At 38.8% G+C, this 25,532-nt stretch overlaps 1 protein-coding gene across 1 annotated transcript in view; it reads left to right on the top strand.

Moving 5' to 3' along the window:
* Positions 1-9,661: 9,661 nt before the first annotated feature.
* Positions 9,662-25,532, top strand: part of LOC150091011 (BMP and activin membrane-bound inhibitor homolog) — a 29,846-nt gene continuing 13,975 nt past the window's right edge. Inside the window, exon 1 of the mRNA XM_090373841.1 lies at positions 9,662-10,025. Coding sequence (XP_090229967.1) covers positions 9,923-10,025 — 103 coding nt within the window. The 5' untranslated portion in view covers positions 9,662-9,922. The remainder of the gene's footprint in view (positions 10,026-25,532) is intronic.

Below are 25,532 nucleotides of genomic sequence, written 5' to 3'. Positions count from 1 at the left end.
ATGTGGTGGTCACAATTCGGTGATCACTGAGTGTATATTGCCTACTGACACTGAAACGGTGGGGAACAAAATATCTCGGCACTTTCGCATTTCTAGAGTGCAAATTGGGACTGAAAAAGTTCTGTGAATTCGTTGAAATTGAAAACTAGACGGCTATCGTTTCTGCCAGCTGTCAGTAGGATTAATGATCTATGGTGCTCCGAAATCATATTTTATGTCAGAAGATAAATGTTCTACTTTTGTGAAAACTTTTCTAACACCCCACACAATCTATCCCTTGGCTCCACATTGTTTACAGCCAGCAAAAAAAAAAAAAAAAAAAAAAAAAAATTCTCAGCGATATTTTTGAAAATAGAAAGACAGTATCCTAGAAACTGAAGTGGCAGAAGAATTAGGATCACAAAGAAGAAAAAAAAAATTTAGATCTCCATCTTTACATAAACTATTTCAGAATTTGAACATAAAGGCCTTTTCACTTGGAGTTTGTGCTAAGTACATGTTTATTCCCCGATACTTTTGTTGTGTATTTAAAAATATACTCTTAGTTAAAAATCTCCCATCTTGGGATGAAGCCGCAGGTACTCGCAGGTAACTTAAAACACATCAGTGAGGTTGACAGTAATATACTGAAAATTATACGAGGGTTTCCAAGAAAGTAGTGCCAAAATGTTTGTTCGAAAGAGTCAGCTACAATTTGTGTTCGTCAATATACAGAAGTCCATCACAGGATTTGTTTTTCTTAGTCTTCTGTCCATATTGGAAGTTTTCTGTGGGAAGTCCATCACAGGATTTGTTTTTCCTAGTCTTCTGTGGTAGTTCAGTTGGCACGATGCACCACCGCTTGCCACTCGATTGGAGAATCCGCTCAGTTGTCGACTCCCTGTCGACGACTGAAGGAAGTTTAAGAATCCTAGCTACATATTTCGATATTCATTGATCTATAGCATGTTTTATTTTCGTCTATTTGTGATACACCTTTTTGTGTCCCCATAACCTTGCCGAAATAGAAAACTCATTTTTTTTTTATACAGAAGCAATATTTGTGATTTGATAATACCAGGGGAGAGATTAAAAGTCAGGGTATACCCTAATAGAGGTAGGTGACCTTGTCTAGAAATCTTGTGTCATCCAAGATGAGCAAAGGTGATTTTTTTTTTTTTTTAGAGGAATACGAAAGTACCGAGTTTAGAGGGACTTTATTTGATTTGTTGTTTTGTGGCGCATTGGCTACTATGCCAAGATAATAGAGAAGAATCATAAGTGACCAACGGATAGGTCACCACGTCCAAAACTATTTATATAGAAAAGCTGCATATTTGGTCAAATATATATGAAAGCTGAAAACAAGCAAATCTAAATAAAAACAAAAGTATATATACAGTATATTAAAATAGCAAGTTAAATATACAGGGTGTTTCAGTTAAACGTTTCAGAACTTCTAAGAGGGGTAGGGTACATCCTGACAACTCGAAATCATATAGCAATGTGGGGTCGGAAATGCTTTCCTGAAGCGGTGTTGTACACAGAAGAACCATAAAGAAAAGAGACCGTAAGTGAGAAATCGTTTTAATAATACATGAAAAGAGGCAAAAGGTACATGGATTAAAGTAAGTGTTCGAAGTTTCTTCCACAGGCTACAATGCACGCCTCACATCTCCGACGCATGGACATCCGAACATTCTGGAATACTCCAGGCAGCGTGTCCAGACACAGCAACCGGAGGATTATGCACCTCGTATTGCTTTCGCACAGTGGTACCTTGGAAAATGTGCTACAAATCCCCTTTTTCCTGCTGAAGTGTTGTTTTCCGATGAGGCATCCTTCACAAGGGAAGGAAATTTCAACACGCATAACGACCATATCTGGGCGGTCGAGAACCCGCATGCAATACGACGTCGTGCAGCACAGATTCGATTTTCGGTCAATGTATGGGCCGGTATTATGGGAGATCACCTCATCGGACCTTACCTGTTACCGTGTCGTCTAACCGGACCTATCTACTTGATCTTTCTGCAGCAAGTATTGCCACAACTTTTGAGAGATGAACAGATTTCTGCATCGACGCAACAGACAATGTGGTTCCAACACGATGGAGCCCCTGCCCATTATAGCGGAGATGTTCGTAACTACCTGGCTGTCACATTTGGTCAACAGTGGATCGGACGTGGTGGTCCCGTGCGTTGGCCTGCTCGGTCACCCGACCTATCATGTCTTGATTTTTATTTCTGGGGTCATATGAAATGGCTAGTTTATGACACCCCTGTTGACAATGCTGAGGAGCTGGTTGCAAGAATCGCAGTAGCTGCCGAAGAAATTCGAAATTCGCCTGGAGTATTCCAGAATGTTCGGATGTCCATGCGTCGGAGATGTGAGGCGTGCATTGTAGCCCGTGGAAGAAACTTCGAACACGTACTTTAATCCATGTACCTTTTGCTTCTTTTCATGTATTATTAAAACGATTTCTCACTTACGGTCTCTTTTCTTTATGGTGCTTCTGTGTACAACACCGCTTCAGGAAAGCATTTCCGACCCCACATTGCTATATGATTTCGAGTTGTCAGGATGTACCCTACCCCTCTTAGGAGTTCTGAAACGTTTAACTGAAACACCCTGTATTTATCAGTTTTAAAATACCCGCTCGCAAAAAGCTGCTCTCGCAGTGGACTTTGCAATCAGGTGTGGCTTTGAAAATCTGCAGAACACACCTTATTTTCAGACATTCTCACTATGAGACTTCTTCCTCTTCCCCAAAATAAGAAACCATTACGTGCGACAGATTTCAGACTGATGAAAAGGTAATTAATGAAGGGGAAGCCTGGTTTATGACCAAAGTGAAAAGTTCTATTCAAAATAATTGAAAGAGCTTATCCACAGATGGAGAAAATGTGTGGCTCTAGAAGGTAGCTACATAAGCATTAGAATTAGCAGTGGCATATGATATAAGAAAGCTTAGCATCAGCAAAAAAAAACTTTCCACTTCACCTATTTATTTCTCAAATACTCTGGCTGGTTCTTCCTTGAATTTCTTTAAGCTATCAACTACCTATACAATAGATGGAAGTTTGTTCCAGCAATCAATCACTCGCTAGCTAAAGGCAAACTTCCGGACATCTACCATGCAACTGTCCTTCCTCAACTTGAATTTATGCCCTTCATGTGCGTAATCTGAGCGAGAGGAAGAATCCATCAGAATTGAGGTTGCTCAAACCATTTAAAACTTTAAACACCTCAATCAGATCACCTCGCATGTACCTAGTCACCAGACGCTGCAATTTTCAGTACTGAAGCCTTTCTTGATAAGAGTACCACCCCACCCTTGTTCCCTCACCAATCTCGTTACCCTTCTCTGTACTCGTTCTAGCAACTCTACATCCTTCCTAAAATGAGGACTCCAGACTTATATGCATTACTCAAGATGTGGCATGACCATTGCCTTATACAAAGGGACAATCACCTCATTATTCCTGATAGCAAAATTTTTGTATGTCATTGACAAGACCCCATGACTTATCCTGGCAGTCTGTCTGCATTGCTCAGGAACTTCTTATCTGGTTGCACAATTACCCCAGGTCTTTTCAATTTTCCGCTACCCTGAGTGTAGTGCCACACAGTTGGTACGTTACTCTGGAGTTACTATTACCCATATGCAATACTTTTCATTTGTAAATGTTAAACTTCAGTTGCCATTTCTCAGTCCATCTGCCTAAATTTATAATCCGCTGCAGTAACATACCGCGTCATTGACAACCCTGCCAACCCTTGTATCATCAGAAAACTTGAACATTAAGCCTGATATGCCTTCATCAATATCACAGATAAATATAGAAAACAACAATGGGCCCAACACCGAACCGTTGGGGACTCCACTAATAATATTAGTGCATGATCGATGAGCAATGTCCATTGATTATCACTCTCTGTCTTCTCCCAATGAACTATCCCTTTATCCATAGCAGCAACTCCCCCTTAATGCCATACAATAGCATTCTTTTATGTGCACCAGTGAAAGGCTTTCCTGAAATCCAAGTATATGATATCAGAATTATTTTTTGCGTCCAGATGGCCACATCGCAGTACCAATCAAATTGGTCAGATAAGATTGCCCTTAACAAACCTATGCTTTGTCTGAAGTATAATTGCAGCCTTGTTCAGGTGATCCTGCATTACTTCTTTAACCAATTATTTCATTATTTTTCCCGGAACAGAAGTTAATCTAACAGGTCTATAATTACTTGTGTCACACTTTGATCCCCTTGTAACTTACGGATACATTCGCACATATCCAGTCGCGGGGACTCCTCCTGAATCCAAGAATGCTCTCATAATTATATTTAAAGGTTTGCTTATTTTCTTCACTGCATCCCTTAATATAATAAAATAGATCTCATCCACTTCAGGTGCCTTTCTTATGTTGAACTTCAAGAATTTCCCTTCCACTTTTCTCTCGCTTATTACTAAATTATTTGGCTTGCTGTTAAAATTTGATAAACTTCTAGCCTCCACTTACCTAAAGAATTCCTCACAAAGAAGGATGAAATTGCCAGCCAAGTTTCAAACACCTAATTCAAATATTTTAGGTGAGAGTCAAATCTGATTGACCATCCATCGTATATGCTATTGGATAGAGATTCATTTTGGGAAGCATTCAAAGGAATTATCTCGAAAGATACAGCTGCATTTGTTGCAGTGGAGATGTATCCCAAAAGTTACCTTTTCTTCTGCTTAGGAAAATAAGCAAAAGAAAAAGACATGAGAAAGTTGCAGACTATTGTGAGATACTGATTTATGTGAGTATTATAAGCGTACTTGTAAAAAAAATTGATGGGTAATAACACAGCGAAAGCTGAATTCAAGAAGCCCCTAGCAAAGGAAGTTAAAAAAAAAAAGGTAGATCTCATTTGATCGAAGTGGAAGCTCGGCAGAAGGTGGCAGTCGCGTTGAATATGCACTTTGCAACGATCTTTACAGTTGAAAGACTATTCGAAACCATGAGGAAAGTGTGACAAGGAGTGAGACTGCTCTAAGATATATCAATGTCTAAGAAACTTTATGGGAAAAACTAACCTGCCTGAATGAAAAAAAAATGCTTCAGAACGGTATTCAACCTGTTATTCTAAACAAGGCTACATGTGAGTGCACAATATTGTTGGGAATGTTAAGGAGATCACCAATAAACTCGAAGGAAATCCCTATAGACTACAGAACCGCTAATGTCTCCCTAATTCACAAAGGAAGTGCGAAAGATGTGATGGAAATTTGTAGACCAGTGTGTTTGATTTCGGTAATGGGAAAGATCACGAAGTTTGTGGTCAATGATGGCCGACACAGATCCACCTCCGTAAGAAGGGTAATGGATCATAGCATGAGTTAACTAAGAAGTCTTGTCTGACTAACGTAGTTAATTATTATGATGACAGTTATAAAATGGTTGGATGCAAGAAATAATTCTGACATTATTTATCTTGATTTCAACAAATCTTTTGATACTGTTCTCCACGAAAGGTTATTTTATAAACTGGAGCAAATTGGGGTTACTAGTATGGTCCTCCACTAGAAGAAAGGCTGGCTGAAAATTGAAGACAGAGGGAAGTCCTAGATGGTCAATTCATCAGGGCGGTCCAATGTCGCAAGCGGAGTTCACCGGGGATCAGTATAGGGACCACTTCTGTTTCTTATCTTCTTTAATGGCACTGATGAGGGAGTGCAGAGGAAGCTGTCAAAATTTCCTGATGATTTTAATTTAGGAGGGGGGGGGTTAAGAGACCATTTTTCTTTAGAATTACTTACATTGATTGCTCAAATGGTTAAGAAAAGGGCATCTGATGTTACTGCTTCTAAATATAAGGTTTTGCACTTTGGGAACAGAAATCCAGGAATTATTTGAACTCGTAAGTTAGGAGAAGTAGAGGAGTTAAAAGTTGTACAGGTAAAAAAAAGGGGTTACGATTGAGTCAGACGTGAAATCTTCCACGCAGCGTAAACGAATGGCTAGGAACGCACATGGTGTCCTGCCTGTGATATATAGGACCTTCGCATGCACGAAAAAGGATGTCAATGTCCTTTTGTATAAGCCAATGGTGAGATCTCATTTGGATCATGTGTACAGGTCTGCAGACCACACAAGAACTTCTAGAAAGAGTTCAAAGAAGGGCAAACAGATTAATAAGCGCTGTTAATCGATGTCCGTATGAAGAAGACTTAAATGGTGCGGACTGCGTAGTTTGGCAAGTGGACATCTTTAGGAGGGGAGGTGATCAAGCCCGTGCAGGTAATCAATAAAATGAACGATGGAAGTATATTTTCGCTGGTGAGAGAAAAATGAACTAGGGGGTTACATATATATGGTTTTGGAGGATAAGAGAAGTTTGGATCTCATTAAGTTTACAACTGGACAGCGCGTAGATTTTTGGAATTATTTAGCTGTCATCATGTGGTCCAGACGAAAAGTTAATAAAGTTCAAAGCGGAATTGGACGGACGTTTTAGGAAAGGGACAGGAAAATACGAGCGAGTTTTTTTTATCTTGTTTCATTCGTTGTTTTTTTGGCAGATGCAGAAAAAGTCATTTCCTTGCATCCCTTAGCGATTATAATACTAATACTAGAAGGAAAATTAATTATTTTAAGTAAATCAGGACATATGATCTGATTTATTTAACCTATATTTTTATTTCCATTTTTTAAATCCCATATTTTCTCTTTCCCTCTTTTAAAAATCTGGTAATCTTACGTTGCAGTATCAGAGCGTGTTAGATTAATTATAAAGATATTTTTTATTGCCTCTGGCGCACTGGCGATCGTGTTTCTCAATCTCGACCTTGCTACGTCACCCATGCCAGCACACTTTCCTTTGAGAGTTACGTCACCCCATTCTCCTCATCCTTGACATTCCATGATGTACGATGCTTAAGTAAAAAGGTTGCTGACTCCAAAGGGACAGCGCTTTTAATTTGAGTGGCTGCCATTTTATTTCAGTATTACAGAAGGAAAATAAAACCATCTCACATGAACTGTATATTGGATTCTAAGCACAAAAGTGATTAGGGACACTCCAACGTGCGATTAGCTAAGACCACATTCCTCTTGGAAAGTGGATTGAAAAAGACAAAAATGGTACTTTATTGTATCAAATTTTCACATATTTGTTTGTCTAAACATTCTTATGCAGTGTCTTGCAATTTATTAACTTTAAGACACAGTTTGGTCTCCTTCTGCTGGATTTAGTACAATAAAACAAAACGAGAAATGAGTTTTAAATATTTTTTAACTTTGGTTCATTGTTATATCGTTAAATACCAAACGAACTGTGCCTGTAGCTGCACGTGTTTTGCGTCAGACGTTCAGCGAACTTGATTGTTCACTACTGCAAGGTTCAAGTTCATTGTTAAGAAAGTTCAACGAACTTGACTGCAGCAGAACCATCCGTATAGATTCATTTTGAATCAGTATATCCGAACTTGTACAAAACGAAATTGAAATTCTCATTAGATATGTTTTTTGAGTTTTATATTTATTAAAATGAGAACGAGAAGACAACATATAAAGTGCAGACGAATCTGTGACGAAGTTTGCTCCTTTGCTATTTCCAGGTATCTTTTATCTTTTGGCATCCTTCTTCAACTCATGCAAGTTTTTATTACTATATTATGTTTTACATATGAATAAACAACTAATCCAAAACTGAGATTATACGTCTGTTTTTACCATTCCTTATAGATAAACTGTCGTATTTGCAATGATTTATTCGAATGTTATCAAACATTTGAGCAGGACCAGTTCTGAGAGATCTGAAAGAAGGTAAACTCATGCGATAATAGCTATCATTTCCAGACGATTATATTAAGTAGGGCGTCTGTCAATGAACTTTATTTCGTGCAAACTCAATCATCTGATTTGAACTGCTTAACCAACAATTAATGTTGTATTTCATTGTTCAGCCAGTGACGTCACATCTAACAAATCTAAACGTTTGTATCCAAACGTGGTATTGCAGAATTGCCAGCGTATTTGTTTACGAAGAGGGAGTGTCAGCTTTTGACCTTTAATTTAAATTAAGCGGAGAGAAATTCGGAAGGGAACTTCAGAAAACGGGAACATTTCAAGAGGGTTCTGATAAGAACTGGCGACTGCTGAATGGATGATAAGAACATCGGCTTTTCCTGGTTGATGGAGCCGTCTGCTAAAGATAAATGGAACTGGGGTGGTTCTGTTTCTATAAGCACATTAGCGAACTATGAGGTCAGCTGCGAGCTCTTAAGATGTTTCGGACGCTAAGATGGGTACACGAGATACGACTTGCCCAAGAGTGTCCCTCCATTAAGACGTGTCCGCAAAAGTATTAACGAAGGCAACTCTGGGCATTCGTGAGCATGCCCCGATAGGTGCCGACGTTAACACACGTTTCTCGAAATTATATTTTTTTAAATCGATTTAGGCACAGTTTACAAATTACATAACGCAAAAGAGCGGATATTTGTGAATGGTTCCTTAAGGAGGGAGACTAAGAAGGAAATTTTGGATTTCTCTGAAGACCAGAAAAACGTTATTCTGTAAAATGGAAACTGAAACCAAAAGTTCGCGATCCTTTTTAAGATCCTGCGATTGCTTTGATTAATTATTTTAAAATTTAATCAGAAAAGATGGGCGCATGCTTCAATTAAAAAAACACGCTGCCAAGTTCAGCTAATAAACAAACCCAAAAAGAATGACTCGACTGAGTGCTACTGACAACCTTGTCAACGGCGCCTAATCATTTTCAGATTTATTAGACATGCGCAGACACACGAGCAAGGTGCATATTAACAAGTTTCCCCATAGTGTCACCAATTCAAGGTTGCCTATCATTCTCGGTGTATTTATTATTGCTGTTTATTGTGCCGAATCACGCAGATTTCTTTTTTCCACCCTCCGCCAGCCTTCGACATGACACAGACGCCATATTTCAGTTCCTGAAGATATCAATCTTCCCTTCGGTTTGATATTTCTGCCAGGGAGTCTCAAGGGAAAATTTCTGTTGAAATTTCGTTGGTGTCTCTCTTTGTTCCGCTTTCTTCAAATCCGCACATGCGATCGACACGATAACGTACGATGACAACTGGCACCTTCTCCCCCCACCCCCCCTTATTTTCACTCTGACCTTGAGTACGGCTTGCCTGTTATCAATCGGTGAAATCGCTTCGTGGAGACAGTCCGCTAGGGTCCTTCTAGTAAGTCTTATCGACGGCACTTTTCTTGCGACAGTACGGCGCCCTCCCCTTCGTGTAGGCTTATCTCGCTAGTTAATAAGCCTCGCGGGCAACACGTTGCTCCAAACTGCCCCCGTCATTGAATAAGCCAGTCACTGAAAGAGACCAACAGACAAACCCTGGGACAACGGGGGCGTACGCGGTGAGGAGTTTAAGGAAAACTGACAGCGAGCATCCCGAAAAGATTACATCTCCACATTTTTCCCTTAAAACAGGGTCCTGTTGCTCTCCGAAAGCGTTTTCTTGACTTCGCTCGCAACTCCGCCGCGTTCAAGGCGTCTTCCGTCTGATGCCAGCGGCACCGCCAGATTGGCATTACGACTCCGCGCGCTCTGCCAGCGGTTTTGAAGCTCGCTGAGGGCTGCGGAGGAAGGGGTGGGGGGACGAGGGGGAACGGAATGCGATTCACGTGACTCGTGGTAATTGCTCTCCCATGAGTCATCGCGAGCATCGGGATGTGTACAAGAAGAGCACGTGGAGTAGTCGAGCTATACAGACTGGCACGTAGAGTCAGTGCGCGGATCGTGTGTCTTAGCAGGGGGGTGACCCATGTCTCGTGAGTGTGTCTTGGGGGTCAAGGGTATTCTTTCGACTTGCCATTGCACTCGGAATCGCATTCCAAGGTAATTAAAACGGTGGAGAAACCGATTTGCCCATTGTCCGCAACTTCCATGTGAGGATGATGTTCGAAGGGGTGGTCGTTATTCAGGTGCTTTGTCCGTATATCCAGTCCTTGCTACTGCTGTTGTGCGTTCTTCACAGTGGAATGTCCAGTGTGACAGGTGAGTTACGAAATCTACCTTTTAATGGGAAGAAGTCACGCGAGGGTGGCTGATATTAGCTGGCTATTGTATTCTACTTAAATCCGCATTTTAATTCGAGTTCAGTTCGGTTGATGTCAACGCTTACATCAGCTAATCGAACTTAATATGTAACCAAACAAACAGTCATGGATCACCAGCAAATACTCCTAATGTCAATTCTTCTCTGTTTCAGGTGTGGTAATTCACTAATGAATAATTCTTTGAAAAATCTTTCACTTTTAATATGTTTTTGGAAAAAACAAATACTCACGTCAACTTGTTTAGGAACTGCGTTTATTATTATTATTATTATTAAAATATATCGTTTATTATTATTAATCGTTTTCGGCAGTCGGGTTTTATTCCCTCTTGTTGCCTTAACTTATTTGAGTAACTGCAACCTATACACTGTATTTAGTAACGTGAGCCATCTTGAAATTTAATCCGAATTAGTCTTTTAATCAGCGGACCAGGGGATAGAAGCTCTTCTCTCTTTCATCAGTTTAGATAATTATAAATGAAAACTGTTCTACTACCAGAAGCTAGCTTCCACTCCTTCCATACCCGCTCTACATAGAAAATATGCAGACGACATCTGTTTGCTACCAAAATACATCACCAATTAAAAATTGTCAGGACAATTTTTGGTGCAATTTTTAATTGTTGGACGATTGTTGGTACAATTTTTATTTTTGGACAATTGTTGGTGCAATTTTTAATTGTTGGACAATTGTTGGTGCAATTTTTATTTGGACAATTGTTGGTACAAATACTTTATTTTGGTACAATTATTTAATATAGTCAAAGTTCAAATTATCCTATAGATTGATCCAGTAAGACAGAAATTTAAATTAATTATACTTTTTATGGTTGTTTACGTTTTATAGTACTATACTTCTCCAGTTTTGAATGAAACTTCATAATTTGTATTCCTAGAGATTTATCGCGTGGATAAAGACATCAGACTTGAAAAATCGATATCGAACTTACCACGCCATTTTGTTTTTAGTTTCCAAAGCTCCAATTTTTCGTTTCGCTTTCTAAACTGGGATAGTTAAACTCTATGTATCGTTTGTACCACGTAATTGTACCACGTTTGTACCACGTACGTGTACTTAAACGGGATGATCACTTCGATTTATTTAAGGCAGTCAAAGAGAATCAGAACTTTTAAGATTAATTAGAATAGTGTTTCTTCCATTCTCTGCTCTCTTTTTTTTCTCCTGGTTCTCGAAAGAAAGACTTGGAAATCTATACTAACTCAAGGATTTCTAGACTACTTCAATAGTTTAACTGCTTGAGCAGTTATGTACAGATCCGTTTCCTGTATCAGCACACAAAACAGCTGATGACCAAAAGCAGGAGAAGTGATTATTAATTAATTACTTCAGTTAAAAGAATAAGTTACGTTCATGTTTGATATCAGACTTTCTAAGGTGGCTGTGCGATGTCTTTCCTATTCTCTAATACTTCCTATGGTGTTAACGACTCATCATGATTCGAGAAAGATTGAAACCTTCGCGCTTTTTGATAGACTGGACAGTCTGTTATTTGATGACGAATTATGAGTTAGGTTTCATAATTTTGGCACTGGAAGGTCATCTTTTGTGATCTTCCACAGCGCCAAAATAAACTTTTGTTCACCCGAGTACTGACCATTGTTTTTTTAGCATGTGAGTTTTATAAAAAGATTTATAATCAGCGTATGGAATTTTAAAGAGAGCAATTTAGAATTCAACTCGTACATTTTATTATATAAAAAATACTAAACCGAAAAGAATGTAACGTACGTAGTAGCTCTTTTAGGAATCTGATCGAAAAAGCTGTGATGATTCTCAGGGTCGGATTACTCCTTGTAGACCCTAGGCACTTTTTTTTTTCGTGTGCCCTTTGACGAATGTACGTTTATGGATAATCAAAATTACCTTGAATAATTTTTTTTCGGAAGCAAGAGGGTATGAAACAGGTCTTAAATCTGATTTTATCCTAAGACGATTGTAATGTTCTTATCTTTTGTTCTTACAAATGTTTAAAGTAGTGGTGACAATTCATTACCATTACACGTGCACGTTTATACGCTATTTACATTGCTCTAAGAATATCTCTTGCTATCTTGAGAACGAATCGTGAAGTGGGAGCGTTCTCTTTCGAAACTGAAACTGATAAAAAACTGTTTTCGGTCAACCCTGAGATAACAGCGCTTTGTATTTCCTCGGATTATTCTCAATTGAGGATGAGAGTATGCGAAAAACATAATCTGAAGATGTCACTGATGATTTTGCAAAGAAAATATCTCGAAAAGTTCATCTCTGCAGTTTGTTATGGCAGTTCTCTAAAGTCATGGTCAAATATTTTTCGTAGTCTCTTTGGTTTTGTAGGTTCTAGGCACAGTGCCTACTGTTCCTATTGGATAATAGGCCCTGATAACACTGAAGACAGCTTTAACCAACAGATGAGAGAGAGGCAATGTTTATAGACTGCCAATTCTGATACATAACAAGCTTCGAAATAGTCGATATTCTTAAGCAACTTAATATGATTAGGAGGGATGTGGACCAATTTATTTGAATAAAACGTAGCCCACATTCCTCGTGTGTCATATATCGTCTGAGGAAATTGTGATCCTTCGTAGGAGCACGCGGTTAAACTGAAATAATTCGTCGTCGTTGATGGAAATCAACAGACAGAGGGCAGCACTTGATAGGTCAGTGAAATATGAACGTCCATTGTCGAATTTTGGCAACCCACCAACCCTGCGTGCATCAATAGCTCACGGAGGTTTGCCGTTTAGTATACACAATGTCGAAAGCGCTCGTTAAGAACTATTGACAATAGCGATGAGGAGGGATGTTTAGCACGCGCCTTAATTACCAAAGTTTCTACAGTGGCTGACTTCCAGGCAATAAGTGTCACTGCGTGAAGTAACAAACGGGTGAAGTAATTTATGCAACTCTGCTTAAACTCGCCATTTACTGTTTTTAAGTGAATTGCATCTTAAGCGATAGTCCTCCACGAGTACACCCACGGTGTTTCACACTTGAACGCAGCGCGTGATAATGTTTCGAGGGAATCATGCTCGTAACGAGAAGTTATTCGAGGTGATCACAGTTGTGAAAGTACCATTTAGTCACTCAGAGGTCGCTGATAAGAGGTCCTTCAGCCCCCAGTGACTGCAATGTGAAGACTTAATGCCCTACAAACACCGCAAATTCAAATATCTCAGAAGATAACACGAAAGAATTAACTGCTTATCTGTTTTCATGTTAAACATTCGAACTTCTCCATCAGGTAGTGTTGTCAGTAGTTTCTGACTCATCTGCTCTACAATGGAACCAAATGATCCATGGTGAAGCCTAGAATCTCTAGAGTAAAGTTGCCGATATACTACACGATGTTACTTTCTCCAGAAACCCTGTGATTTCTTATTAACAGATTATTTAAATAATCTCTTAACAAGAACTCAGAGGGAGGAACTGATCGCATGAAGGAAATGACTAAGAATTGTATCAATATTGACTTATGACATAGCCTTCGATAAAAATTTTCTTGAACAGACTCTTGAAGGATGGGGCGATGAGAGGAGGCGCCATCTTACAAGAAAAAAAGTGCTACAGCCAATTATGTTGTGCAATAAAGTGGCTTTTAGTTAGCCAACAACTCAGGCTACTGTGTATGTACAAGGGTGTGTTCATGGCTGATTTGGATATTGTACGAGCTGAAAAGCTGGAACTCAAAGAGGAAAACCCCTACTCCATCCGCCTAGATCGGCTAACTACAGCCTCGATTGAAGACGATTTTAGAAATTCCTTCATTGTATGGTGGGATTCGAAACCAGGCCTCTCATAACGATTTACAAATTGCGAAACCATTATAAGCTCTCCGAGGACATGCAATAAGATCACTTCATTTACAGCGAAAATGCAGCTTAATCATAGATTATTATTATCAGTCCGTTTTTTCATAAACGATTAACCCTCACCTGGATTAGGAGAGTTATTACAAAGGTACAGACTCAAATTACTGCGATTTATAACACACGATGGAGTCAAAAAAGTTCTGAGAACAGGGCATAAAAAAATAGGAACAAAATTCTGTTTTTTTTCCCCTTAATGTTTTAGTGTATTCATCGGGAAGTTCAATACAGTTATTGCATTTAATCGACAGAGTTTAATTTTTTTTAAAAAAATTCTTCAGGTTGGCATCAGACCAGACTTCCACAGCTGCTTTTAGCTCTTCATTATCTTCAAAACGAGTCCCACGAAGATTGGTTGTACGGGAGATTTAATTGTTCAAATCCACATTCATGAATTTTGGTCTGTGCAGCTGGCTTTGTGTATGAGTCGTGTAGAAAAAAACCCAATGGTCCAACTTTCCTCGTCTTTTTTCTCGAACTGCACCTTTTAATTTTATCATAAGGTTAGCATAATATATCCCTGTTACTACGATTTAAGTACAAAGTACTCAACAACAACAATCCTTTCGTGTCCTAGAAAATTGAGGCCAATACTTTTTCAGCTGATGGTTGGGCTCGAAACTTTATCGGGGTTGGAGATTCGCTGCGCTAATTTGGATTCAGAATCATAAAATTGTAGGCAAGTTTCATCACCAACGGGATCAGAATCTAACTGGATCAGAAAGAATCAATTTTAAATTGTCTTTTGGTGACTCCATCATAAGAAAGGTTTCAGGAGACCCCCTTGCACAAACTTTGGGCGTTCCCAAATGATAATATATTATTGTTAAAATGCTTTTATGGGAACTATTAATTACTTTTTCAAGTTCAAGCACTTTAATTCTTTTGTTTTCTAAAATATTTCTTCAACGATAGCAATCATTGAAGAAACGATTGCTTCAGATGGCCAGCTAAACCTTGGATCATCTTCAACTGATCCCTTCCCTCTCCTCAACTCTGCTGACCATCTTGTAACAGTAGCATAACTGGATGATATGAACTTTCTGATCACCCCCTCGTAGATCAAGACTTGTAAAAAACAAATGACAAATTTCTTTACATCGCAATCTAATTATGACAGAATTACTCGCCCCTCTATCTTCCTTTATCTTAACTTCCTTAATTATGATTCTGCACTTTCTAAAAAAGATTCGAACACTCTATACGTAAGAAACTTATCATAAAAGCGGTATCGAGCCCTTTAAAAATCAGATTGTTACAAGTCGGGAGGTCTCTTCACGTTTCTAGACTGGCAGTTTTGATGCAGCTTATTCTTTCTATTCTAAGAATAGCAGATATGTTTCTTTACGCATTTCATATCCTCCTTTTGGTAGTCAACTTTCTTTCATAGTGTTATTTTGCAATCGGTTTTGTAATTTTCTTTAAAGATTTCGTTTCTATACTTTTACATCGAGAGAAGTGGTTCAGACCAATTATACAGTAATTGATTGGATGGATCGTATTTGCCTGAAACATTCCTTAAGGAGCTCTAATTCCTTTCAGACTGCAGGATTTTAGTAGCTCTCTGATCTGGTTATTATGATAAAGGTTATTGCCTCATATCGGATGCATTCATTTCTTCGATTAGCCAGTGTTGTCAGCATGTCGATTGGGCCAATCATGAAGTCTGTTGCTAAGTCATCATATAGCTTCCTTATCCATTGTTCCTCCACATTTTTGAGCCACGGTACCCTACTCTTTTCCATGGAGTACAATATACCACTGGTTGAGACACACTAGTGGGAAAGCTACCTTGAACTGCGTATAAACCATATTTATAGTGTAAAGGGGATGCGTGTATCCTGGTCTGATGGTGTGTGCTATGAATTCTGCTCTGGCAGTTCTCTAAAATGTCCTTTCTCACTTTCTCTTCGGTTGTTGCGGTTTGACCACCCGTTGTGCAGCTACCAATTGCCTGCTTCTGTGCCACTACCGCTCTAACTCAAATAACGGCTTCCGGCAGTCTTCTGTCGACAACGCCCTGCAGTGACCCCGTCGCTTCAGACTTAGTGACCATAGAAGAGGGAATTTGGTGCCGTACTTTAACTCATCTGTGGTTTTGCAAAGCCTCTAATAGCGCAATCCCCTAATGTCCTGCCACAAATCTTCTCCCTTGTAGTGATTACTTATCTATCAAATAAATTATAAGGTCATATTAGTTTAATTTCCCTCGCTCTATATTTTATTAAAAATATAAATTTACAAAGTATGTGGAAAGAATGGTGAAGCAACACTTTTAATCAATTCCTCTGCATCTATTCGTGTCACTTGCTTAGTTTTAACCGAAAACTCCATCCAGTTCGCTAGCTATTTTTACAAACAAATGCTCAGAGACAGTACTTAAAAGATTCATAAAGATTTTCGTAAAATAGAAAGTTAATTTTCCGAATAATTAATAATATCTAATAATAAATATTTAAAACAAGAAAAATTGACAAAAATAAGCTCTGCAAATAATCGATGTCCCACAACTCAGCCAGAAGCATAATCATAGTCCACTGTGATATTGTCTTTAATACTCTACTCGTGTACTATTCTTAATCCAAGGTTATTCAAGATTACTCTATTAACTGTCTAACTGCTCGTAGTGCAAGGTCGATATGTCTCTTTACTGAGTACAAAGTACGTTCAAAGCAGTCATCTCCATCTACTAACTCAACTTCGTTTGAAAAAAGCCTGGAAAGGTTTTTGATTTGCAAAAAAATCGAACATTGCAACTTCAGTTAAATGAACTGCTTAGTTTATGGAAACGCGATGAGTCAACAAAAAATAAAACTCCTTTCAAAGTACAAATATGAACTCTATGTTTTACCCAGCACGCCATCCACACACATCAAAGTCTACCGCTGCTTTTTCATAAGAAACTATCCCTGATTAACCTTACCAATCCACTATTACATTTATACAATCCTCCTGAAGTCCATTTTAAACATTTTCAACCTGTTTTTGAAGCAATGACTTATTTGTTCGGACCCGTTCTTCAAGAAACAAGTTATCCTAGCTACAGATCTTCAAAAATATCGAAAACCACAATAATTTATTCATCTACTTATAAAATCTCGACTTAAGTTCGCTCTTCATTTTCATTCTGCCCATTTTCGCCAACATTTTCCCCCTCAGGTCCCATTTCTCCCATCTGATCTTCATTTTCATCCCGTTCTCCTTTAACTCTTTTTATAACAAAATCCAACGTCAGCACTCTCCTCTTATCGTAAGACTGCAAGATTTGTCTTTCGTATCTCCCAGTGGCCACATTTTCCCAAACCAGTGAAGTTTCGCAGTTTGGGGAAGCAGCGACATCCCTTGGTAATTGCTCCTCTACCTGGCAAGATCCAAAAACAAAACAAGAGAACAGTTCGGATGGAGCAGCTGAAGTCAGTGCGTCCGAAAGGCACCAGTTAGTGGCTGCTCTAAGCCCCCAGAAGACCACAACGTCGCCGATTTTTCAGTAAAGGAGATTGGCGGCAACACGTCGCGCGGACAGCCATGGAGACAAAGCATCACTGTGGAGGCTGACGGCCTCCGACTTGTCGGGAACAGAACTCCATTGATCACCAGGGAGGGTTGTTTATCAGGCTGACAGCGGGTGCTTCATAGGGGAAGCTTAGAAAGAATGTTGTAGGCCTATGTTCTGGACGTGTCTTCGCCAACTGACGGACACCATCATATTACAACCAACCGGGAGAGGGGGGGGGGAGGGAGATTAACACTACAACATCGAGGCTTTATAACGTCAAAGGATTAACAGGGGAAATGCTCGATGAATGACGTCATGTTCCGTTGTGACCAAACCATGTAATTGGGTTTATTTGTTTATTTTATTTTTTTTTGTCTCTCTTTTTGTTTTTCCTCTCGGATTTCTAATGTGTCACTTTAAGAGAGACAGAGAGATTTTGTGCTTTCATTTAGAAATGCAACTTAGTAACAGTAACATTATTAGTTTCCAATTAGAATGGTTTCTATGATTGGCTTTTGCAGTTCTACGATTTTCATTATTGAAATACTGCTTTTGTATATGCACAATTTGTTTGTTAAAAGAATTCCTAGTATTGGTGTAGGTTTAATGTAACCGTTGATGGTCATAACAAAATCAATCTACTCTTCTTTGAAAGATACGAGGACTGATCAAAAGAGATCGAGGCAAATTTGGCTACACAAAATGTAGAACGATTATTAATGAAAACGAAATACATTTAACTCTATCAGATATTTTTCTGTAATATATTTTCTGTCTTGGCAGGTCTGCAATCATTTTGGAAAAAAATAGCTTCAAATTTGAACGAGGCAAATGATGCAAATGAGCTTCTAGGCAGATATTGAGCTTGGAAAGTTATCTTGCCACAATAGGACTGCATCTGAGCCCTTCCAAATCAGCACAACTGACGATAACCAAGAAGAAAGCCAAAAATGATATCCAAATCTTTGTGAGTGGGGAACCGGTGCAAAAGGTGACCTCTCATACTGATCTTGGCCTCACCTGGGAGATTGGGCTCACATTTCAGCCTCACTTTGCCAGGATGAGGCAGAAGACGTACGCTGCTCTTTGGGCAGTGCGTCAAGAGCTCGTTGGTGTGCATCAGCCAGCGCTGCTTGTTCGGCACATCCTGAGGTGTATTACGCCGATTCCTCTCTATGCTTCAGAAATTTGGTCATCTGCCCCTGCCTCATACCTTCAGAAGTATCTTAGTTTAGAGTGTTGGTTGCTTAGATGGATGAACAGGGTGGTAGGCCATCCCCTAACTATCTCCAGATCTATCCTACAAGCAAATCTAGGCACCACTCCCTGGAGACATATCATCATGACAAAAAATGTTCTCACGCTTGCACAGCTTATAACGAGGCGAATTGATGCTCCATCAGTATCCGCATTAATCTCTGGCCCGAAGAGGGCAAGAGGGAAGCACCCCGACTCCTGTCTCCCTCTACGTCTTACGCTGTCAAGCATTGATTCCCTGAGGAACATGTTTCCAGCCAATTGTCTTCGGATCTTCAATAAATTTAGGATCCACTCTGATAGGTTCTGTGAAGACAAGCCCTACAGGAAGGAAATCCTCAAGAACTGTTACCAGATTATGAACCTATAATACTCACCTGCTCCTGGACAGACTTTTTTTTTTTTTTTTAACTTGCCTCTTGGTATATGACAAAGACTTTCTGTCTTCATGTAATCATGTATATTACTGTATATTTTGTACATTATTGTTTATTTAATCCTGTAAAAGTCTCGGGTCGAGCACGAATATACCCTTGTTTATTGTACATTGTGTTCCTCGCACCTTAGTCTGTATTCACACCCTTCTGGCACAGAGCCGTCCCGGGGTGACCCAAGGTTTCTTGGGAAATAAACTGATTTTAATAATAATAATAATAATGCACAAACCGCAAGACATTGTGAAATTCTGCGTACTACTGAAAAAACACCAACAAAACACAGCCTCAATTGTTGAGGAAACGCTATATGAGTTAAGCATCAAAACAGTTACTCACCCTCGCTATAATTCAGATTTTGCTCCTAGTGATTTTTGCTCAAGGGATTCTCCATAGGCTTTTTTGTGGTTCAAAGATGGATGAATCGGCTGAAAGATTGGCATAAGCGGTTTAAAAATAGAAAAAAACAGCACAGGACATCCTCAGAATGATCTCAGGCTGGCCATCAACATCAGTAATTGATACTGATGTTGATCACCATTCTGAGTCCACAGCCTTTTGATACTGTCCTTCAAGACAGACGAATTACAGTCACAAAATTTGCAGAGACCTTCGGTATTAGTCATGGAAGCGCACAAAGCATTTCGAAAGAACATTCAAGAATGATAAGTATTTGTTCACATTGGGTCTTTTGATTCCACAATCCTAAAAAAAAGTCAGGTTAGAGTTGACACCTGTATCCACCTCAAAAACATTTACCATCGTCAGAAAAATTTACAGTCATACTGTAGAGGAAAATGTACTATGCCTGGACAACATTACAATGAAGTATGAAGTCCTGAAAGAATTAGATCAGAAGAGAGCCACAAAAGACCTGAGTTGAATACGTTCTGATTGGCTGTTGCAGTCATTGACTTTAGGCAAGACTGTAACCGATTAACCAGGTACAAGTATAGCGCTATGCACGCTAGGTGTTCGAATCCACGTGACACCAAAAAATATGGCAATATGATAAATAAATAATTTGTTTGTTTATGATCCAGGACGGCCGCATAGGGTAAGAGGAGTTTACAAGATATAATAAAAGAACATCATCGTATTTAGCAATCATGTGCTAGAACCACGGTTAACTGAAATAGGTGTACTACTGCACCCTGCCGTTTGACCCAATGTAACATATTATAATATTACATGTCTTACTTTAAACTTATGAAGAAATCCATCTTAGCTTCGGCTCATCTGAAAGCAATCTCTTTATAAGGGAAAAGAATCGATTTCCTAAAAAGTACTTCAAAGACTGTGATATGCGCATTTTCTTTTGAAATCGCAATTCTATTTCGATAGGACTTTAGAGAAATATGAGAGAATTCAGTACCACTCAGTAAAACTATTTTACCATTCAAAAAACTAGGTCAGTTTTATTGAATGGTAAATGCTACTACAGTGGATACTGAGTAGGATACCCCTTTCCTGTAACGGAACATCGCTACGGGAGAAATGCCAAAATCTACTCTATTTGCAGTGGAAATCGTGGGCTGAGTGACTAAGTATTCTCAGCACATCATTTTGATTACAAAATACAGGAAACACAGCGCCGGCTTGCATTTCTCGCTTGAATAAGAGCAAAAATAGTAAATCACTCAGACCTCTAAAACGATCCTTTTCTAAATAAAAAGAAAGTGAAAAGATGCGTTTTAAAACTGCAGCACCATATATTTCACACGTACACTATTATTTTGCTAACTTAGTATATATAACTTCATAAAAACGATAAAAATATTCCAGTATTGTAAACTAAGGATAAAAGTAATTCTAGTCGAAACTTTGGACGGTTATCTGTGTTGTTGGATTTTTATACAGCTCCTCACCAAAAGTATCGGGAGTACATCCTCAAAATTCCCCATCTTTCGTATGAAATATTCAGGGAAGAAAAAAGCAATCTCTTCAATGGAGTACGTAAGACAAAAACCTGTCAAAAGTGACAAATAAGAAAAAAAAAAGCGTGTCAGTAAGAACCGAAGTGCTTATTTCGATTCTAAATATAGCCACACATCCCTTAGCTGAGTACGAACACACACACACAATCTGGAGGATTTTTCTGTGGAAAGAGCACGCTTTACCACGAACAGCGACAGCCTTTAGATCATTCTAAGTAGAGCGTGGCCGCGTGGTTTCCAGTAGCTAATTATCACTTTTCGGAAATTGAAGTATAAATATTGTCAATTCCTGGTGATCTGCAGTTAGCAGAAAGAGATGCGCGTCACGAAAAGGAAAATCAATACAGTGGAGAAGGATTATTGTTGTCCACTTTTGCTTCATGTTTCCAGCAAAGCGAAATTGCCGATTATTTTCTCCCTTTTTCTTTTTTTATTCGCGATGTTTTCACGGTCCATCCTCCTGTGCGTGGGGAACTAAACAGTGTCTGACAGATGCACGAGCAGATAAGAGATTTCGAGAAACCCTGCCGAGGAAGCGGAGTAGAAGAAAACCTAATATTTGGTGTCTCATAGTGACGACTTAGTTAAAGACAGATAAGAAGATGCAGACTTGGGTTTCCCAGCGTCTGTCGCTGTTAGTGGGGTCGAAGACGATCAGATGTGAAGCCGGCTTAATTCCCTGCTTGCAGCGAGGAACACGGAACAAGTTCTTCCAGGGAAACAGAAAAGAAAGACATCGAAGGAAGGGAGATTGGCAGATAATGCAGTTCGGCTGGAGTCTCGAAGAATAAACGGATGAGGTTAGAGAGGAGTTTGTTTGTCGTGGTTAGTACTCGGAAGAAAACTTTTCATATTTGTGCCGAAGTAATCCATAAATGCTGTATGTTTAAAGGAAAAGGAAACGAGGACTTAGAATGAAGTCTAAATGAACCAATGCGTTATACTATAAAGACATCTAAAGTATTTAATAACTTAATCACTGCAATTTATATAATTTTGTGCGTGCGTGTGTTTGTGCGTGTTATGGAACTGCGAAGCCAGCCAGACACTGCGGGAATCGTCTAGACAAGGTGCCACGTGTCTCGCAATAGACGGAAATGAATAACGTTAAATTTTGAAGCATTTCGGGCCGGCAACAGTTGAGAAATGAGGAGAAATCGTGTAATGTGGAGTCCAGTGACCAAGTAACAATGTTTACTGTACGCTGATTGGTAAAATGTGTGATTTGCAGTCGCCAGTGCAAATTGGTAGTCATTAGTTTCTGCTGTGATGATTGCAATAAATTTGTTTCGGTATATATTAATGTAGTGACAGTTTCTTTCTGATGAAAAACAACGGAATTTTTATGCCTTGAAATATCTGTACTGTGATTATTGTGATCTTCCCCCCCCCACCTTCTGTTTTTGCATGAAAAATATGCGCGATTGATTATGAATAGATTAACAAAGCAGAACATGTCAATACGAATAACCAATCATTTTACAAATTAAAACAAAAGCCATATAAGCAAGCGTCCGATTAAAACAAACACGGTTGTAAGAATGTTTGAATTATTAGGCTTTATTAGCATATATGTTTAAAGCACCTATTGTCCTCACTGTCCACCACACTCGACCCCTAAAGGATGGATTTTCATAAAATATTATATGTGGCCCTTTTAGAAAAAAAACTTGTCGAGTCATCCGAAATTTTAAGTAAAATCGGACTATGAGAAATCTGGAAATTGCTTTTCTTTGTCCGTCCTTCCGTCCGCATGTAATAACTCGACTCTAAATGAATGGATTTTCATGAAATTTTATATTTAGATAGATTAGAACGATTTGTCGAGTCTTTCCAAATTTCTTTCAAATCGGACCAATATCCAACGATTATTATTATTTTTTTTTGTACATATTACATAGGCTATTCATATACCATATTATCATTCATGAATTATAACTATTTGCTAACCCACCTGAAATGTAATGCCCTTCTTACATTAAAAATAATTTGTTAACAAATACTTATGGAGTTTTGAATAGTAAAATATAATAAAATAATTAAAAAAATAAGCAGAACCCATAATAAAGTGTTCATTGCTTATCTGTTTATTCTTATTTTTTATAATTTTGACTATTAAAACTAATAGCCGTTTTTAAAACAATTCAAGCAGCCATAGCTGCGTAAGCCTTCCGAATGGTACATGTTTATATGTTTTTTATTTCTTATTTTGGACCCCAGAATATAAAATACTTCCCACAAAGTTCTGTACATACTTTTGAAACACCTGTATACTCCTATACTAACCCACCTAATACGTTTAAGACTATTTAAGTATTTAATTGAATTTATTCCATGGATCAGTTTCGTTTGAAACCACTTTTTGATTCATGGTACTTTGGATGAATTGTTGTCCTTAATATACTTAATTGTAACTTTCGGAAAGATCCACAACTTCGACCAGCTAAGAGTATGCCATCCAATATACCATAAACTGAATTCTAGCACAAGGGTAGCTGAGTGGTCAAGTAGAAGTACGATTCATGTAAAACAATGTATACAGTTGTGAACTCTTTGGACTACATGTGACCTTCCTGGAGTGCAAATATAAAATATATATATTTTTTTTTACCAAGCTTTTTTTAAAGTACTGCGTTAGTTGGTCCATGGACATAAGGGTTTCCTTCTCAGTCATAATGTTCTTTGGACCCACATACACATAGTTTACATAAATATACGCATTAAGGAAGTGGACCAAAGGATTAAAAAAGAAGATTGTTTTCTCCAACTTGAAAAACAATCCCTGAAATGAAGTCTGAGGGCTAACGGTCCGCACATCTAAAATTTAAAAAACGCTTGGCTTGTTTTTCTGGCCGCAAATGGTCCATCTCTTGCCATTACGATGTCGCCCATCACCCTGCGTCGATAGTTTCACGGAACGGTGATCAGGAAGATTAATTACGGTATCATGACCTCCGTTGAAAGACAGCCTGACCAGGTTGTCTCGGTTCTCCTGCGCCGTCTGTAAGGAAAGAGGCGTTATGATGACATTAGGGGAGAAGAGGAGGAGGGATGTGCGTATAGGAGTGGCAGATAGAATGACAAATGATTGACAAGGGAAATAAAACGAAATATGACGGATTCATCGAGGAAAGAAGAAGAGGTAAATAACTTTCAACAAGAATGTTTACCCTGTGGAAGTCAGCCCCAGAAAAAAGATCTTTTCATCATCAGGCCTTCCTTTTTTTATAAGGCAAAGTACTGTCTTTTTATATTTCAAAAATTGGACATTAAAAAGACAGTACAATATGGTTTCTGGATGGGAAATTTTAATTGTTATTAGAATTAAGAGGTTCTATTGATTGCCCTCAGAAGGATATTAAAAGTGAGTGACAGAAGCCGAAGTTAGGTTGTTTGGCTAGTTGCCAAACATACATGGTCTGGTATTTTTTTGTTTTTGTTTTGTTTTCCACTGGGAAAAAAATGTTTCCCTAAAAAGAAAAATAGGGCATTATCTTCGCTCAAATAAAGCCCCTCGTGTCATATTAATTAAAACTATCGGAAACTGTTGAAAATAACTTTCAATGTTGTTTTTCGAAGCAGCGAATCATCCAAATTCAAAAAAAAATAAATAGAAAAAAAACTGGCAATTTTTCGGTTAGTTTAATTCTGTCCCGAAGAACTTAAATATGTCAAAAGAAAGATATGGTCGATATATAGCGCCTTTTATCAGCCCAAGTGCTGGTTAGATGGCCTGCGAATCAACTGAGTCACTATTTTACGAACGCTTCGTACGAGGCCAAATATGATGACCGTTTAAAGAGAGTATTCAGTTAAGCTTCCTCCCGGTACTCAATACAAAATAAGCCGTCCCTTAATTACCCATAAAGGCAGCTTAGCGATAAACTTATAGCCCATACGAGTGTCTATATTCAGCATCCACAGTCCGTCCCTTATCCGATCGTTCCTTCTCGTTACATTATAAATGTCAGAAGCAGTCGAAGCATCGCTTTTACGGCGCCAGAGCGTTTCCTACATCTCATCACTTTGTATCGTTTGCTCTGCTCTCTCTCTCTCTTCTCTTTCCCCTTCCGTCCCAACCCCCTCCCTCAACATCTCGTAGTCTCCCTCTTGTTACGAGCAACTCCTTCCAAACTTGACGTTGCGACACGAGTACCAAAGACGCCACGACTTCCTTCCTCCCGTTTCTTCCCGTCATTTTCCACAATGGTTTCTAGAAATTGTAGTTATTAAAAGCGTTCCTTCGTGTCTCGAACGAGACTTGTGTCTTCGCAAAACTTTCAGAAAATTCCTTCGAGATAGCCATGAAAAAAAATACTTGAAAAGAGGCTCGTATGGATGGCTCGTTGGGAGATGGTTCTCTAGTGAACACAAAGGAGCGAAGCATCCCCCGAGATGAAAGAGAATGGAACCAAAGCGTAGGAATGCTTTGTTTTTTATCCCGTTTAT

The sequence above is a fragment of the Mastigoproctus giganteus genome, chromosome 1 (genome assembly GCF_048544385.1).
Source record: "Mastigoproctus giganteus isolate SK-2022 chromosome 1, ASM4854438v1, whole genome shotgun sequence".
Classification (NCBI taxonomy): domain Eukaryota; kingdom Metazoa; phylum Arthropoda; class Arachnida; order Uropygi; family Thelyphonidae; genus Mastigoproctus; species Mastigoproctus giganteus.
Note: the sequence above shows the minus strand (reverse complement) of the source record. Positions and strands in the feature narration are given on the sequence as shown.